At 49.7% G+C, this 16,041-nt stretch overlaps 1 protein-coding gene across 5 annotated transcripts; it reads left to right on the top strand.

Annotated features, from left to right (window-relative positions):
• The first annotated feature begins 363 nt into the window (after positions 1 to 363).
• On the top strand, positions 364 to 15,983 carry LOC117001337 (G1/S-specific cyclin-E2-like). 5 transcript variants are annotated; one of them, XM_033069650.2, is made up of 12 exons: positions 756 to 819; positions 2,237 to 2,275; positions 2,371 to 2,479; positions 2,666 to 2,722; positions 4,655 to 4,806; positions 8,420 to 8,555; positions 10,566 to 10,712; positions 11,869 to 11,964; positions 12,696 to 12,830; positions 13,476 to 13,587; positions 14,253 to 14,407; positions 14,804 to 15,983. In XM_033069650.2, exons 2-12 carry the CDS (start codon positions 2,262 to 2,264, stop codon positions 14,903 to 14,905), a joined length of 1,215 nt encoding a protein of 404 aa, XP_032925541.1. In that variant the 5' UTR covers positions 756 to 819; positions 2,237 to 2,261; the 3' UTR covers positions 14,906 to 15,983. The 5 variants fall into 5 exon arrangements, with proteins under 5 accessions (XP_032925517.1, XP_032925541.1, XP_032925533.1 ...); XM_033069642.2 differs by having other exon boundaries at positions 2,663 to 2,722; XM_033069626.1 differs by lacking the exons at positions 756 to 819; positions 14,804 to 15,983 and adding an exon at positions 364 to 446 and having other exon boundaries at positions 2,663 to 2,722; positions 14,253 to 14,791.
• The last annotated feature ends 58 nt before the right edge of the window (positions 15,984 to 16,041 follow it).

The raw sequence follows: 16,041 nt of genomic DNA, 5'->3' as shown, positions 1-16,041 counted from the left end.
CTCCTTTCAGGTGCTCCTAGAGAGTGAGAAGGTCATTCCACCCCCGTGCAGTGCGCTGTGCGACAGCCCGCGGCTGCCGGCGACCACCGCCGTGCGGGGTGTCGGTGGTACCGGCCTGGGGGGCCCAGCAGGCTGGGCAGGCCGGTGCCGCGGGGTGTCGGCGGTACCAGCCCCGTGGGGCCCGGCAGGCTGGGCAGGCCGGTCCGCGGCGGGGGCTGACAGGCGCGGCGGGCCGGCGGCGGGCGTGCCGTGTTTACATCCCGGGCCGCCGCACGCTGCCGCGGCTCCGCGCGCTGCCATTGGCGGCTCGGCCGGCGGCCCCGCCCCGGGGCGGGCGGGCTGAGCCCCGCTGGGCGCGCGGAGCCGCCGGCGGAGCTGCCGCTATCCCGGCGGAGCCGCGGCCGTCCCGGCAGGGCCCGGGTGCCGATGGAGCGGACCGGAGCAGGGTAATGGTGTCGGGGGTGCCCCCCACCAGCGGCGCCGGGTGGCGGAGAGGTGCCAGGGCAGCGGGCGGCGGCAGCGATGGCAGCGCTCCTCCCGGCGCTGCCTGCCGCTCTCCCGGACGCCTCTGCCGGCGGAGCCCGGGCAGCCGGGCCGGGGCGCGGGGTGTCCCGCGGGGCGCGGGGGTCGGCGCGGCCCCGCGGCACAGGGGCGGCGCTGGGGCGAGCGGGGCGCGGGCGCGGACGGGCGGGGAAGCCGCCTGCCGCCCTCGCACATGCGCAGCGCGGGCCCGGCCGCGCTATATAGCGGGTTGGCGCCGGCGCCAGCTGAGCAGCGCGGCCCGGGCGGCAGCGGCGGAGGTGTGCGGGGGTCCCGCCGGTGAGCACGGGGGCTGGCTGGGTGATGAGGGTGATAATAATAATGATATTGATGATGTTGATGGTGTTAATGATGATGGTAGTGGTGGCGGTGTTGAGGATGGTGGTGATGATAGTAGTACTAGTGGTGGTGGTGGTGGCGGTACCGGTACCGGCAGACACGGTGCCGGTGCTGGGGGGCTGAGACGGACACTGGCAGCGGTGGCTGGGAGCAGTGAGGCGGGAGCGGGGTGACCGGCAGTCGTGACCGGGAGCGGTGAGGCGGGCTGCCCGCCCGCCCGGGCAGCGTTTTGGAGGGAGAGTGGCTGAGGAGGGCTGGGGGGAGATGTTCCCGCGGGCGGCCCCATCCACAGGGAGCGGAGAGTGGCGATGGCCCGGGTGGGCACCCGCGGAGGGAGCAGCGCGGTGGGCCGGGGTCCCGGCGGGATCCCGCCATCGGCCGCCCCCCGCCCCATCGCAGAGAGCCCCGCGGGGGGCGGGCTGCCCGGTTTTGGAGGGAGCCCGGCGCGCTGGGGGCGGGGATGCCGGCCGAGCAGCTTGGCGGGCTGACCCCGACCGCCCGCCTGCGCCGCACCCCGGCGGGACCCGGCTCCCCCGCCTGGCCCTGGGAGCGGGGTGCCTGTGGGGACAGTCCCTCAGAGCCCCTCTCCCTGCTCCGGGGGTCCCGCTGAGGGGTGTCCCGGCGGGGGGTGGGTGTCCCCGCGTGTGAGGCGCCGTCCCGGCAGCCCCTTCCTTCCCCCTCAGGTTTTGGAGGGAGCCGCGCTCTCAGCCAGGCGGGAGCGCGGGGGGGGGCGGGGCGGCGGTCCTGCCCTCCCGCGTCCCCTCAGCACCCTCGGGAGCGGGTGGGTGTCGGATCGCCCCTCGGGGAGGGCAGGGCGGGCGCCGGCGGTGCCCCCAGCCCAGCCTGACCCCGGCACAGGCCGCCGCCGCCTCCCCGCTCGCTGGAAATTGGCGCGGAACCGGCGCGGCGGGAGCGCGGGCGGCGGCGCCCGGCCCGGCCCATCGCGGCCCGGCCATCCCGGCAGGTGTGGGGGCATCGCCCCGGAGGGAGCGGCAGCGTCCAGACGTGTGTCTGTGTGGGTACCTGGAATGGACGGTGTGGGGGGACTAGTGGGGTCACAGCCCCAGGGACTCCCCTCATCCTCCTGTGTGGGAAGTGTCCCTTTATGACTTCCCTGCCCCCACGCCCAGGCAGCCTGAGCTAAACTGCTGGCATACCTGGGCACCCTGGGACACGGGGCTGCATGTGCTTTTATACCACAGTCATACTCTACTCGGGCATTCCTCAGGCTAGTGTGCCCTTCTGTTTGAGCTGTGTGAACCATGCTGCTCTTTGTGATGAGTTCATTATGCAAAGTAGGGAACTTGTTTCTGATTTTGTGAGAACTAACTGTGCTTATCCTATTACTTTGTTCCAGGTAGAGATCTTATAGCCCAAAGAAGATGTCAAGGCGCAGGTAAGCTGTTAGCACTGTACTAAGAGTATCTGTACTAATCTAACAACTGCTGCTCTCCTAATGTCTCATGCCTTTTTACTCTTTGCTCTTTGCAGTAGCCGTCTGCAAGCCAAACAGCAGCAACCACTGTCCTGTCAAGAAGAAGCTTCACAAGAACTGCAAGCACTAGATTATCTCCAGACCAGAAAAAGGAGAACAGCAGAGGTGAGTGGGCCATTTGGGCAACTTGGAAAGCTGGATGATACTGGAAGCTCTCCAGTGCATTTGGATGGGACAATCTTTAGTTTGCCAAGTTACAAAGTGGGGCAGGGGTAGCAAGAGTTTGCCTGAGCTTTGGGAGGGTGTGCTTGCCGCTGTTGATGTATTGATGTGTGTCTCTCTTCTCAGCAGGAGATTAAGAAAAAAGAAGATGGGAAAATTGCTAAAAAACATCAATATGAAATTAAGGTAATTCAGTCCTGAATACCATTTCAAGCTAGGTAATGGAGTCTGTCTGGTTTGTTGGTGGGTGTGAAATCACACATTCCACACCAGAAAGTACTGAATAGGGGAAGTTTGTATTTTCAGATACTTAAAAACTATGGGAGCTTAGCACCTTTTTATCTGTTTTGGCTTTTTTACACGTGACTTGGTTGCAGATAAAAGGTCCTTCAATGTAAAACCCACTGCAGAGTAAGGTTAGGTGAAAAAAAGAGAATAAGCCCAGATATTTCAGAACTATTCCATGTACTGAGCAGGTAAGGCCTAGAGGCAAGTCTAAACAAGATCACTGCACTTGTTTTAACTTCAGGTGTGGTTTCATGACCATTTAGTTAAGATTCATCACCTTGCAGAACATCTTTACTTTCATTTAACAGATCTTTTGATTATTTAAATCGATTTAGGAGTGTGTTTTCACTAACACAGGAAATTCTTAAAACTGATGTGCCTTATGTTTTTCTACTTTTAAGCAGATTAGTAAAATTATAACTTTCTCTTGCAAGCAATATTGTTTGTAGTTATTCTGTTTGCAAAGTAAATGAGATGGACAGCTATGGTGAAGCGAAACTCTTGTGATTGTGAAGTTGTCTTTGTAAATCTTGAGTAGGAAAAAATGCTGCATAAGTACATCAGCTCTACCTGAGGTGAAACTTAAGTGTTACAACTTATCTTTGCTGAGAGGGGGAAATCCTGCTTCCCTGTCTCTCTCCTTGATAGCAGGCCATGCACTCCATTCCCTGCCTTGCTCCACTCTTTGAATGAAGCAGTATGCAGGTTCATCTTGCTAATTTGGCACTACAAATAAGTTTAAAGTTCTGCCAGGTTAGTGAGTTAAATCAACCCAGCAGAGGGTCTGACAAGCATTGGGGTGGAATCTGGGCAGTGAGGATCACAGGAGAGAAGGAGGAGTAGGACCTCACTTTTCTCTTGGCTGCGTGCATTAAGGTCAATTCTGCTGGAATGTGTGACTTCACCCTTGGGATACTTCGGTCTGGCTATAAATAAGTTTAGATGTGCTAAGGAGTCCTGTGTAGCTTGCCTTACATGTAAACTGTATAGGAAAAGCTTCTGTGTTCAGAGACAGGTGTTGCCATTCTTTGTGAATGGGATTCCCTCTCAACTCCTCAGAGAATAATTGAAGTTCTGTGTCACCATTTTGAAGGCTGTCAGCCATTACAGCATTGCTTGTGCTCCAGGGATTTGATACCTCCTTACTTGTATTGGTTACATACGACCCAACAAGCATTAGTGAAATGAGTTATGTTTAACTACAGTAATCTAGAATTCCTTCTCTAAGGCTTTCTGCATGAATACCTTTGCACTCTTCTCCTTTTGAGTCATTGCATCCCATCAGCTTTGGCAAGCTGAGAGAGTTTGCAGCTGCTGCTTGCTCAGTGGGTATCTAGCTCTGGAGCTGAGTTGGGTGGCTCCTCTCTGGAGCACTAAACTGGAAGATAACAAGTTGCTAAATTTCCACTGACAGACAGTAGAACCTCCACCCCCTCTTTTCTTTTCCCTCTGAATAGATAAGTAGATAGGACTAGCAACCTAATGTCTTGTGTTTTAGTAGCAATTAATGTATTTTCCTTTTGTACTGTAACTGAGCTTTTCAAGCAATGGATAGGCTACTTGTGGATTCATAAACTAAAGACGGTCATCTTCCTCAAAGCTGAGTTCCCAAATGCATCCAATTTATTTATACATGTTCCATCTTGACTGCGGAAGTTTTTGTTGGCCTTTAATTTTCATCTTTCTTGGTTTCAGTACTTGGATCAATGCTGAGATCCAGAAATACTAATGTACATTACATATATCGTTGTTGTTACTGTAATCTACTTCTTGCCTTTCTTGCTTTCGTAGTAAACTCAGCATTTAAAAGATACCTTGTTTATTTTGCAGAGTTGTTGGCCCCCCACGATAACAGGAGGCATCTCACCTTGCATAATTATTGAAACACCTCACAAAGAACCAGTAACCACTGACTTCTCAAGATTCAAAAAATACAGATTCAGGAACCTCTTCATAAATCCATCACCTTTGCCAGAACTCAAGTAAGTTTAACAGATGGAGTAATTGTTAATATCTGAACTACTCTAATAAAATCTGTTGTATTGTGTTTATATAATACACACTTCTACTTGTCTCCTTATCCCACAAAAGATTTGATGTACCAGCAAAAGACAGAAATTCTTGGGTTTGGTTGTTTGGATATTTTTGCACTGATCTTATAAACACACCAGACAGATAGTTTTCACCTTTCAGAGCTGTCCTTTTATAAATTAACACTGTATGCTCTAAGTGGTTAAGAGGCGCATAATGGTTAAACTAAACTTCTTTCAGTGCTATTGGAACTGAGCAGCCAAAAATATTTAACAAAATTTTATTACACAACTTAAAAATGTTCAAATAAACTTGTGGCAGTATCACTGTGCAGGTAGCTTGCTAATGCAATGCACTTGGTACAGACACGGTTCTAGACAGTTGCCTTCTGCAGGAAGATAGCTTAGCTGGCTAAATTCCAGTTTTCAATTTCAGAATTTCCTAGGCATTCAGGTGTGTTAGATAAGTACCCAGTTGGAGTTTGTATCAGCTTAACATTTAATGAAAGAGGTATGCATGTATGTAATGTGTTAAGGAAAATTTCTGCCAAGGTGAATGAGAAGAGAAGCAGAACAGGAAGCATTACTTTAAGAGAACCTTTCTAGGTATACTTTGGTTGGGATTTTTTTGTTCTGGCCCAAACTGGATCAGAACTTTGAGATGTTGCCAGGTGATGCTTTGCCTCAAAGACATGTTCAGATACAGAGTTCCATGCAAGGTGCTTAATCCTGTTGTTGACAGGCGTCTGGTAAAGCTGAACTCCATCTTTTCTGATTAGCTGAATAAGAGGATCATTTACAGTAATTTCACGACTATAAGGCGCACCCTTTTGACTAAAATCTCCCCCCAAAATCGGAAGTGCGCCTTATAGTCCGGTGCGCCTTATCTGATCTACAAAGTTGCGACATTTGCCACCCCGGAAGTGAGAGCCCGCCGGCTTCGGGGTCGCCCCCGCGCGGGGCGGACCCGCCGGCATCGGGGCCTCCCCGCCGGCTTCGGGGCCTCCCCACCGGCATCGAGGCGTCCCCCACGCAGGGCCGTCCCGCCGGCTTCGGGGCCACCCCCGCGCGGGGCGGACCCGCCGGCTTCGGGGCCACCCCCGCGCGGGGCGGACCCGCCGGCTTCGGGGCCACCCCCGCGCGGGGCGGACCCGCCGGCATCGGGGCCTCCCCCGCGCGGGGCCGTCCCGCCGGCATCGGGGCCGCCCCCGCGCGGGGCGGACCCGCCGGCTTCGGGGCCGCCCCCGCGCGGGGCGGACCCGCCGGCTTCGGGGCCACCCCGCCGGCATCGGGGCGTCCCCCGCGCAGGGCCGTCCCGCCGGCTTCGGGGCCGCCCCCGCGCGGGGCGGACCCGCCGGCTTCGGGGCCGCCCCCGCGCGGGGCGGACCCGCCGGCTTCGGGGCCGCCCCCGCGCGGGGCGGACCCGCCGGCATCGGGGCCTCCCCCGCGCAGGGCCGTCCCGCCGGCATCCCTTGCGGGGGGTGTTAAAGCCGCAGGAATCGGATCGGCTGCTGCGCGGGGGGGGCGAAAGCCGCAGGGATCGGATCGGCTGCTGCGCGGGGGGGGCGAAAGCCGCAGGGATCGGATCGGCTGCTGCGCGGGGGGGGCGAAAGCCGCAGAGATCGGATCGGCTGCTGCGCGGGGGGGGGCGAAAGCCGCAGAGATCGGATCGGCTGCTGCGCGGGGGGGGCGAAAGCCGCAGAGATCGGATCGGCTGCCGCGCGGGCGGGGCGAAAGCCCCCGGAAGCACGGCGGCCGCCGCGCGGGCGGGGCGAAAGCCCCCGGAATCACGGCGGCCGCCGCGCGGGGTGGGCGAAAGCCCCCGGAATCACGGCGGCCGCCGCGCGGGGTGGGCGAAAGCCCCCGGAATCACGGCGGCCGCCGCGCGGGGTGGGCGAAAGCCCCCGGAATCACGGCGGCCGCCGCGCGGGGTGGGCGAAAGCCCCCGGAATCACGGCGGCCGCCGCGCGGGGTGGGCGAAAGCCCCCGGAATCACGGCGGCCGCCGCGCGGGGTGGGCGAAAGCCCCCGGAATCACGGCGGCCGCCGCGCGGGGTGGGCGAAAGCCCCCGGAATCACGGCGGCCGCCGCGCGGGGTGGGCGAAAGCCCCCGGAAGCACGGCGGCCGCCGCGCGGGCGGGGCGAAAGCCCCCGGAATCACGGCGGTCGCCGCGCGGGCGGGGCGAAAACCCCCAGAAGCACGGCGGCCGCCGCGCGGGGGGGGGGCGAAAGCCCCCGCATCACCGCGGCCGCCATGCGGAGAGGGGGAAAGCCGCCAGAATCGGAGCGGCTGCCACGCGGGGAGGGGGCAAGCAGCTGGAATCGGGGCAGCGGCGGCACGGGGCAAGCCTGCCGGCATTGGGTCACCCGGAGCGCCAGGGAACTCCCGGAACAGCGGGGCCCTGGGGATGCTGCACGGAGCGGCGGTGGGCATAGCCCGGCCCTGCCGGGTACAGGCAGGCCCGGGAGCCAATGGCTGCTGGGTTGAGGCGGGGCCTCGGCCAGCAAGCGCGCGGGAGGAGCTGGGGGCGGAGCCTCGCTGCAAAAAAAAACCCGGTGCGCCTTATAGACCGGTGCGCCTTATCTGATCTACAAAGTTGCAAAATGTGCCGGCTCCCGGGGGGTGCGCCTTATAGTCCGGTGCGCCTTATGGTCGTGAAATTACTGTACTTTTCCTACCTTCTCCATCCTTCCCTAACCTGCTGTAAGAAGATCACAAGTCATTTCTCAATGCCTGTCTGCTTAAACTGAGAGAGTTGTGCATTAAACAAGCAAATATCTCCCTAGCTATTAACTTAGGAGGGCAACTGAATGACACTGACCTGGGTTAAAATTTGTAGGCAATACCAGTGATCAGCTCTGTCTCTCTGCTTCTGCTTGGGGGAAGGTAAATACATAAGTCCAAAAATTTCAGTAGGAAATGGTAATTTCGTTGGTTAACATGCTTTTCCTCTTAGTACCTGCAGGATGAGAAGTGCGTCTAAGAAAAACCCGTATCAATTAATTTAATAATAACAATTACAAATTAAGCCATATTCATGATATAGGCATCATCTTCCCAAACAGACTGGAGGGCTAATAAATAATAAATATTAAGTTAGTAATAAAGAACTAAATTTTTCTCTGAATCGCTTGCTTCTGAGCCTTGAAGTAAGCTAGAAAGTAAAGGGATGGATGAGTGACTTTTAAACACTCCAGTTTTCTCAATCTAAACTGGACAACTTATGTTTGCTTTGTGTTTCCTTAGAAGGGGTATATATATAGGCAAAGTAGGAAACTCTGGTTGCACATGCAGCTTTGAGAGGCTCATGTTCAGTTTTACTACCTGTTCTGTAGAGCTGGACTTGCTGGTGATCTTGGCAAGCTGGTGTTGTGGTAATGTAAGATGTTCCAAGTCTTCCTGCAGTTTTCCAATTACCATAAGGGCCTTACAGTATGTGGAATTTTTGTTTCTGAATGTCTGTAAATGATAAGTAATGTCTGTTTTTATGTTTTTTGTGTTTTTTTTTTTTTTTTTGTGAATTGTGTATATACTTAATAATGCTTTGTGTAACTTTATTCCATAGCTGGGGAAATTCCAAAGACGTCTGGCTCAACATCCTGACGAAGGAGAACAGATATGCTCACTGCAAACACTTCACATCACTACATTCTAGTTTGCAACCTCACATGAGATCGATACTGCTAGACTGGCTCTTAGAGGTGTGTACTTTTAGTTACTTTGCTGAGTGTTGTGCATGTGAAGTAGGCAGCAGCTTTTACAGAAAGATCTAATAGTAACATATGCCGTTATAAAAACATGGTAAAACTGTTTTGCAACAGAACAAGTGACTGCTTTCTATCCTCTTGGTGAGCTACATCTGGGCCTTCCCAGGCAGAAGGCACTGAACTTTCCCCCATGACAGCCCAATGAAAGTGCTTAGCTTTTGCTCATGACCCGCTACATCCTGCAAGGGAGACAAATCTCATTTTGAGACACTTGTAATGAAATTGCTGAACACAGACCAGTTATGGATCTCTAACTTAGGGGGTAGACTGTATCTAAATAGCCATGAGACAACTGCATCTGTATTGAGGGATTTATGACCCTGACCATGTCAAGAGCTCTTGAGTGTCAGCCCATGATGCTATTTTCTAATTTCATAGTGAATTTGCAATTTCATCATATGAAGTGCGCAGAATATATCAATGGCTGACAAGTAAAAGTTTTTGATATAGGCAGCTGTTATGTGAAAAGGTTATGAATAAATCATATTAGCAAGGAATTTGAAGAAAAATGAAAGTATTTTTTAAAATACATTCTGTTTAAAAACCCATTCAGATTGTGTGCTTCACTAGTTCCTCTAATGTGGAATTTACTTATTACCACAATTAAATTAATTTGTTGCTTTTTTTTAGATCTTGAATTAGGAAATCATCCCATTTCCAAACAAAAATATCAGCAAGGGCACTGCTTTCATCCAGCTTAGTGGTTCTATATGCCACAGTGAATTTAAATCCCAGCAGCTTTGAGACCTCCTCCTAACACTCTTCTGTAACATTATAACAGATACTGCTTAACATGTTTCGGAAATGCAATTCTATAGAAACTGCCCATTATTTATGGGTGTGCCTTGTCTACACAGTTTTAGTTCTGAATCTTCTTGAGAGCAGTTGTTAATAATATCAGAGTAACACATAAATTAATTATCTGGCAATATATCAAGTCTAAAAGAGTGGGGCTGTGCTATTTCTGCCAATCAGTTGCATTTTTGGTGGTCAGGAAGGGATGTAATCTGCAAATGAACTTCCAACCCTGTCTTGGGAAATAGCTTGTAGTAGTGAGATTTTATTCTGACTTTGTATCCAAGTAAAATAATGCAGCAGCTGGGATCTATTCCTTGGATTTTCTTTTATTATATGTAGATTGTAAGTAATTAATAGATATGTAACTGCTTCCTAGTTGTGGAAGGGGTATGGAGTTGCAGATGAGCTGGATATGTGATAGCCCCTCCCAATTTAATTAGAGATTAGGTGAAAAAGTAGGGCTCTCCCTAAGATCTCCAGGTCTGGGCACTCTCCTTTTTTTTTTGTTCAACTGGCATTTGAAACACTTGGATACAATGAGAGTATTTAAAAGTTCTCCCTGCCAGGGAAACCAGCAATGGGATTGAGCAGATGGCGGCTCCTGCAGTTTTGTTCCTGCTTAGTGAGGCTGTGTGCCTGAGGGGCTGCAGGCAGTGCTCCTGGCCTGCCAGCAGAGCCCCCTCCAGCAGGAGCTTCCAGGCTTCTTTGCTGTACAGCCAAAGACTGATTTTTCAGTGGTTCTGCCCTAGGACAGACCTACTGGGAATTCAGTGAGGATTTGACTTCAGTTTGAGGCTTGAGAGTATTCTTAATCAAGGTAATTAGTATGTGTAGGTGTAGCTGTTTTGTTGGGTTTTTTTCCTCAACAGGCTTTCTTCTTTCAATGGAAAAATGGTTACTATTTGATTTGGAAAAAGTATTTTTTGGAAGTCTGTTAGTACATGATAGGAAATTCCCATTTATGTGGTAGCATGGGAAATAGCTTTTCCAATGCCGTGCTATCCACTACATCCTACCATACCTTGGTATGCGAAGCTCTGTGTGTGCAAAAGGTGAACCTGCATGTTGCTGTTAAAGCTTGAATACTCCAATGTGTATGCACAGTTTTTAAACAGAAAACTGAATTGTTTGTTTCCCCTGCTGTAGGTGTGCGAGGTGTATGCACTCCACCGGGAAACCTTCTACCTAGCTCAAGACTTCTTTGATAGGTTCATGTTGACACAGAAGAACATTAACAAGAGCATGCTTCAGCTCATAGGAATTACCTCATTATTTATTGCCTCCAAACTTGAGGTAAGAAGCCCTGTTACAGGAGGAGGATATAGAATTTGGAGTAACTACAAAGATAGTGATAACAATTATTTCTTGTCTGGATCTTTTGAACTTGATGGTGTATGTGCAACACTGAAGGTCAGAAGGGAAATTTTTTTTCTCTTCCTTCAATTGTGCATTTGTCAGTCTCTTGGAGAGTAGTTTTTGTCCTCCCTTTCTCCAGCAGCAGGGAAGGAGACCACATAAACTTCAAAAGGCATGCAAATGGGCTAGAAGTAGTTTTGTTTTGTCTTGTCTTTTTCCAAATATACAGCAGTTGGCGAACAATCTCAGGAATGGGTGTGGGACTTGAACAAAACCAAGGCTAAGTCTTGAACTGCCTGTACAATCAGGCTGATACCCTTATGATATCCTCCATGAAGTTGAGTGCGAGTTTTAAGTGCAGCAATGGTGATACCTCACATGTGTGCTGCATCCATGGCCAAGAGCATACTTTTGGATAATGCATAGACTGACAGGAAAACCTGGGGTTGGTATCTTGGAACCCCCAGGTCTCACTGTGATTCCCAAAGCAAGGTTGTGCCCTACGAACAGTCACCTGTCCTAAGGAAGTGTGTGGGGCTGTGGTGGTCACAGAGCCAGCTGTAGGGAAGAAGTTTTGCTGGCAAGCTGTCTTACACACCAAGCTATTCTTGGCCCCATCTGGCATGACTGGCTTAGAAAATTTCCTTAACCATGGATTTTGGCAGTTACAGTGGAATTTTCTCTCACTTTTTTTTTTCGATTACATCAGCACTGACATTGCAGGTAACCTGTACCAGCCAGCCATCTGTAGGGGAATTGGGATAATGTATGTTTTTACAGCATTGGAATGGCTGAGCAGAAAGATCTATAAATGAAAGGGTGTTCTGATTGCTTGGTCAGCATTTATTTCCCCAGAAGCTCAAAGAGTTGCAATGAGTCCATTGCATTATACAACAGATACTAAAACTTGAGTAGGTTATGTGTTATCTCCTTATCCTGTAAGTTTCATGTCAGTTCATATAATGAAAAAAACACTGTTGTAGCATAAGAAATGTTAACATGTTAATACGGACAGAAAAGTATTGCCCAGTATCTTCTCAGCCTTTCTTAGAACAGTGAGATGCACTCATCTTCATTTTCTCTCCCTTTAAAGGAAATCTACGCTCCTAAAATACAGGAATTTGCTTATGTCACTGATGGTGCTTGCAGTGAAGATGATATTGTAAGAATGGAACTTATTATGTTAAAGGTAAGAATTTGCTGTGTTTGCAAGTGTTGAGTGAAAGACTCTGCAGCTGAGCCTTGTGTTTTAATGTCACTTACTTGCTTAGAAAAAGGAACCTGTCCCTGTTTCTGCACAATAGTGAAGCCTTTGTTGTGTGTGCAGTGGACCTCTGACACCCTGGCTGGGATGCAGTCCCTGACTGGTAGAAAAGGGCAAGTTTGTCATGCTTGTGTGAATGTAAAAGCTCTTAACAGTGCAGCCAGCCACAGGCAAGCTGGAAGGCTGTCACTGTAATGTACTACACTTGCCAACATCCCTTGCTGTCTAGGAACAGGGGCATTTGGAGAGACAGGCAAAGATCTCACACTGCTTGCTGCTCCTCATCTTGGAAAGGATCCATCTTTACCAGCACAGGACTCTATGCATTTGTTCTTTAATAGATATGAGCTGCAGGTTCACACAGCTAGCCCAAAAGCTTGAGGAAATAATATTCATTTCCTAGCTTCTGCATGGAGAAGATATATAAAATCCAACTGCACAGGAAAAAGGGTACAGATTTGTTCTGATCTTAGCACAGTCTTCTCAAAAAAACAGTGAGAATGCAACCTAAAAAGAATATTTCTACTTGAAGTTGTAAATATTTTTTAGTTTTTAAGGATATGTGCAATAATCTCAGCAGAGGTATAGAAGAAATCAGAGCACAAAATTATTCGTGAGTGGTTTAAGGCACTTAACTGTTTGTTTAATATTTTCAGGCTTTAAAATGGGAACTCTGTCCAGTGACAATTGTCTCTTGGCTGAACCTCTATCTTCAAGTGGATGCTCTGAAGGATGTTCCGAAAGTGCTGCTACCTCAGTATTCTCAGGAAAAATTCATTCAAATAGCCCAGGTAGGTAGCAAACTGTTGGAAAACGGTTCTTGGGGCAATGACAAGCACAACTGAATATTACACCCTGAAAGCCACTTTGTTCTTAATGTTCCCTTGTTTCCCCTCGCCTGTTACTTTGTTAAGGAATGTGCAAGTTTGACTCCACCAAAGAAATTCAGTTTTGGGGACAAGTACCTCTGTGTTTCATGTCTCCCTTTTCTGTATGCTGGAAAGATTAAAAAATCCATTTTATTTTTTTAATCACTGTGCATTCCAGCATTCTATAAAGAGCAGTGACACCTCTGAGAGGAAGGTGGATAATTTTGGACTCTAGGCGTTTGTACCTGTTGCTGCCCTTAACAGTGTTTCTGTGTAATTGCCAACAAGGCAGCCTGGGGAGTGTTTTGACTATTTTGGAAGTGCTGTGGTTCCATTTGTATGGGCATGTATTGAGCCCAGCCTCAGAGAGGCTTACTGAGGCTGGGTAGCTCAGTGGTGTAAATATTGCACTAGGCAGTATTTAAATTTATGATGGCACCTTCCTGGAGCTCAGCTCTGTTCTGGGGCAGAGGCTGTAGGAGGACTGCTGTGTGCATAGCCCTCTCTGAGACCAGGATCATGATAAAGTATCAGCTTGTTAAAATTTGTTACTCTTTATTTCCTCAGCTTTTAGACCTGTGTATTCTGGATGTAAATTCTTTGGACTTCCAGTACAGAACACTAGCTGCTGCAGCGCTCTGCCACTATACCTCAATCGAAATAGTTAAGAAAGCTTCAGGTAAGATGCCTCTGTAAAGCTTGGCCTTGTTAGGCAGGGAATTTTGGAAGTTGTCACAAGCCCAAATCTGTTTAAGAGGATATTGGTTTACCAAGCTGTCAAAGACCAAAACCTACATGGACACTAGTATTTGTTCCCTGGTTTTCTTTTCCTTCTAATTTCACTTCCTACCACTATTTCAGACGTTACAAAGACTCAAAAGAAGGAAACACCTTCAGCAGTGCAGCTTTTGCTAAGGAATTGAAACATTTATTTTTCTTGCTTTTGGGCTAATATTTGCTCTGTGACTTCCAGGTGTGTGGGAGAGCATTAGCTATATATTTGGCCACTTTTTCTCCTGAAATGTAGTTCTTAAGCAGTTGTGCATGTCTGTCAGTAGCACCCAGTGTATGTTTTTTATAGCATGTCTCACAATCTTGTGCTCAAGCCACAAGTCACTTCAGACTCCCCCGGAAAGCAACAACAGCCCTTGTGACCTCCTTTCACCCTCCACAGCTACCACCCTTTTAAGTAACAACATCAGGAAATGTTGGCTGTTTCTGGGAGGATGTTTCTGAATCTTTATCTGCAGTATTATTTACTGTGTTTTTTAACTCGTGGCCATATTGCAACACGGTGCAACTCCCCCATGATTACTAAATATATTCCTGTGTTCTACCCTTTAGGCTTAGATTGGGACAGCATTTCAGAGTGTGTACAATGGATGGTTCCTTTTGTGAATGTGGCAAAAAAGGTCCCTGTGAAGCTGAAGAACTTTAAGAAGGTTGCAGCGGAAGATCGACACAATATCCAGACCCACACAAATTATCTGGACATGCTGGTAAGTGGTTTGTGGATGTGCACTTTGGCAGCTGAGAGTTCATTACACATCCTTTGTCCTGAGGCAGCTGTGAGTGGCCAAAGCACCTCCCTGCTCGCACCTGGCCTGGCTCACCTCGGTGAGTGAGTGCCCAACCACCATGCTATAAACAACACATGATTTACCCTAACACTCCCAGGTCATGAGCAAACACTTGCATTACCAGTACTGGAGAGGTGTTTATAAGAGAATAATCTTCACTTAGTTATGCAATGTCACTGTGGTTTTCTCAGTATCCTGACTCTGGAGCGTTTGAATTGTATGAGTGGTGTGAGGAAGCACTGCTGCCTCCTACTGCCCCAGGAAAGGAGACCTTGTCACAGGTATTAACTGTTGTCTTCTTTCCCCAATACACAGGAAGAAGTGAACAGTGGAGTAGTGTCTACTGCTCCAGGGCAGTTATCACCTGTGTCAACAGGAGGAATAATAACCCCTCCCAAAAGCACAGAGAAGAAATGAAAGAAACTCAATTGTCATGAACAAATTCAGAAACAAGACTTGGTGCTTCAGAACAAGACCACACTAAAGGTGACCCATGCTCCTTACTGCTATTCAAGACTTGGGCAGTAAAAGACACAGCAGATGGAAACTGAGACCAGCATCCTCCTACAGCCTTGACAAAAAGAGCTCAGCTGAGCACTGCACCCTGCTATCACAAGAGCCTGGACCGCTTTGGTCCATTCTGATGTGACTTAATGGTGATAATTCTTAACTTAAGACTTTCAAGAACATTCTTAATAGGGCTGGGTGGCAAGACTTGTCCACTCAGCTTTCATGGCAGACTTGCTTTAATGTGGGTTACATGAGCAGGAGAATATTGACAGCTTGTACCTATTACCTCTTCTTGACCCGTTTTCTTTCCCTGGTAAGGTCAGAGCTCACTTGTGTCAGTTAGCCCCCCCCAGCTCCAGCGCAGTATTACAGAGGCCTGTGGTTAAGCAGTTCACATCTGAAACCACTCTCTCCATGCAGGACAGTGCAACCAGCCTTGCATCAAATCCCAGCTCCCCAGGAGGCTGATGAATTTAAAGCCCTTTAGGCCTTTCACAAACTTCAGTTTTAGTGTATCACTGACCTCAGGTAAGAGTACCAGCAGAGCACCTGCTGCTGCAGTAACCCTAACTGGAAGAAGTACAGTCCCCAGCCACCCACTTGCAAGAAGAAAGAACAGCATGAGAACTGGAGAAGGTATGGAATAAAGGGAGTCACAGGTACTCTACAACCACTCATGTCATAGGAACAGTATTTTGAACTGTGGAGCTGTGTGTTATCAGTGTTTATAAACAGCATTAACTACTGTGTTTTCCTTGGAATATTCACTACCTCTGAGTCACTCCTGTGATGAAGGGCAGTATGGGGAAAGAAGGGCATCAGTCCCTCCTCCCTCTTTCATGATGCTCCCCTGTGTGCCAGCCAGGGACAAGTGTTACATGACACTGAGCAGCCCACAGTGCTGCACTAGAGCATCAAGTGCCATCCACATTACACTCACAACTTGGCAGACTTGAATTCATGTTTTCTTCAAACAAGCCATTGTGGAACTAGCTGCAGTTGCTTCCAGCCTTCTGTACAGTTTGTAAAAATAAGGGGTTTAT

This window comes from Catharus ustulatus, chromosome 1 (genome assembly GCF_009819885.2).
Source record: "Catharus ustulatus isolate bCatUst1 chromosome 1, bCatUst1.pri.v2, whole genome shotgun sequence".
NCBI classification, from domain to species: Eukaryota; Metazoa; Chordata; class Aves; order Passeriformes; family Turdidae; genus Catharus; species Catharus ustulatus.
The sequence above is the reverse complement of the archived record's forward strand: the minus strand, read 5'-3'. Positions and strand labels throughout refer to the sequence as shown.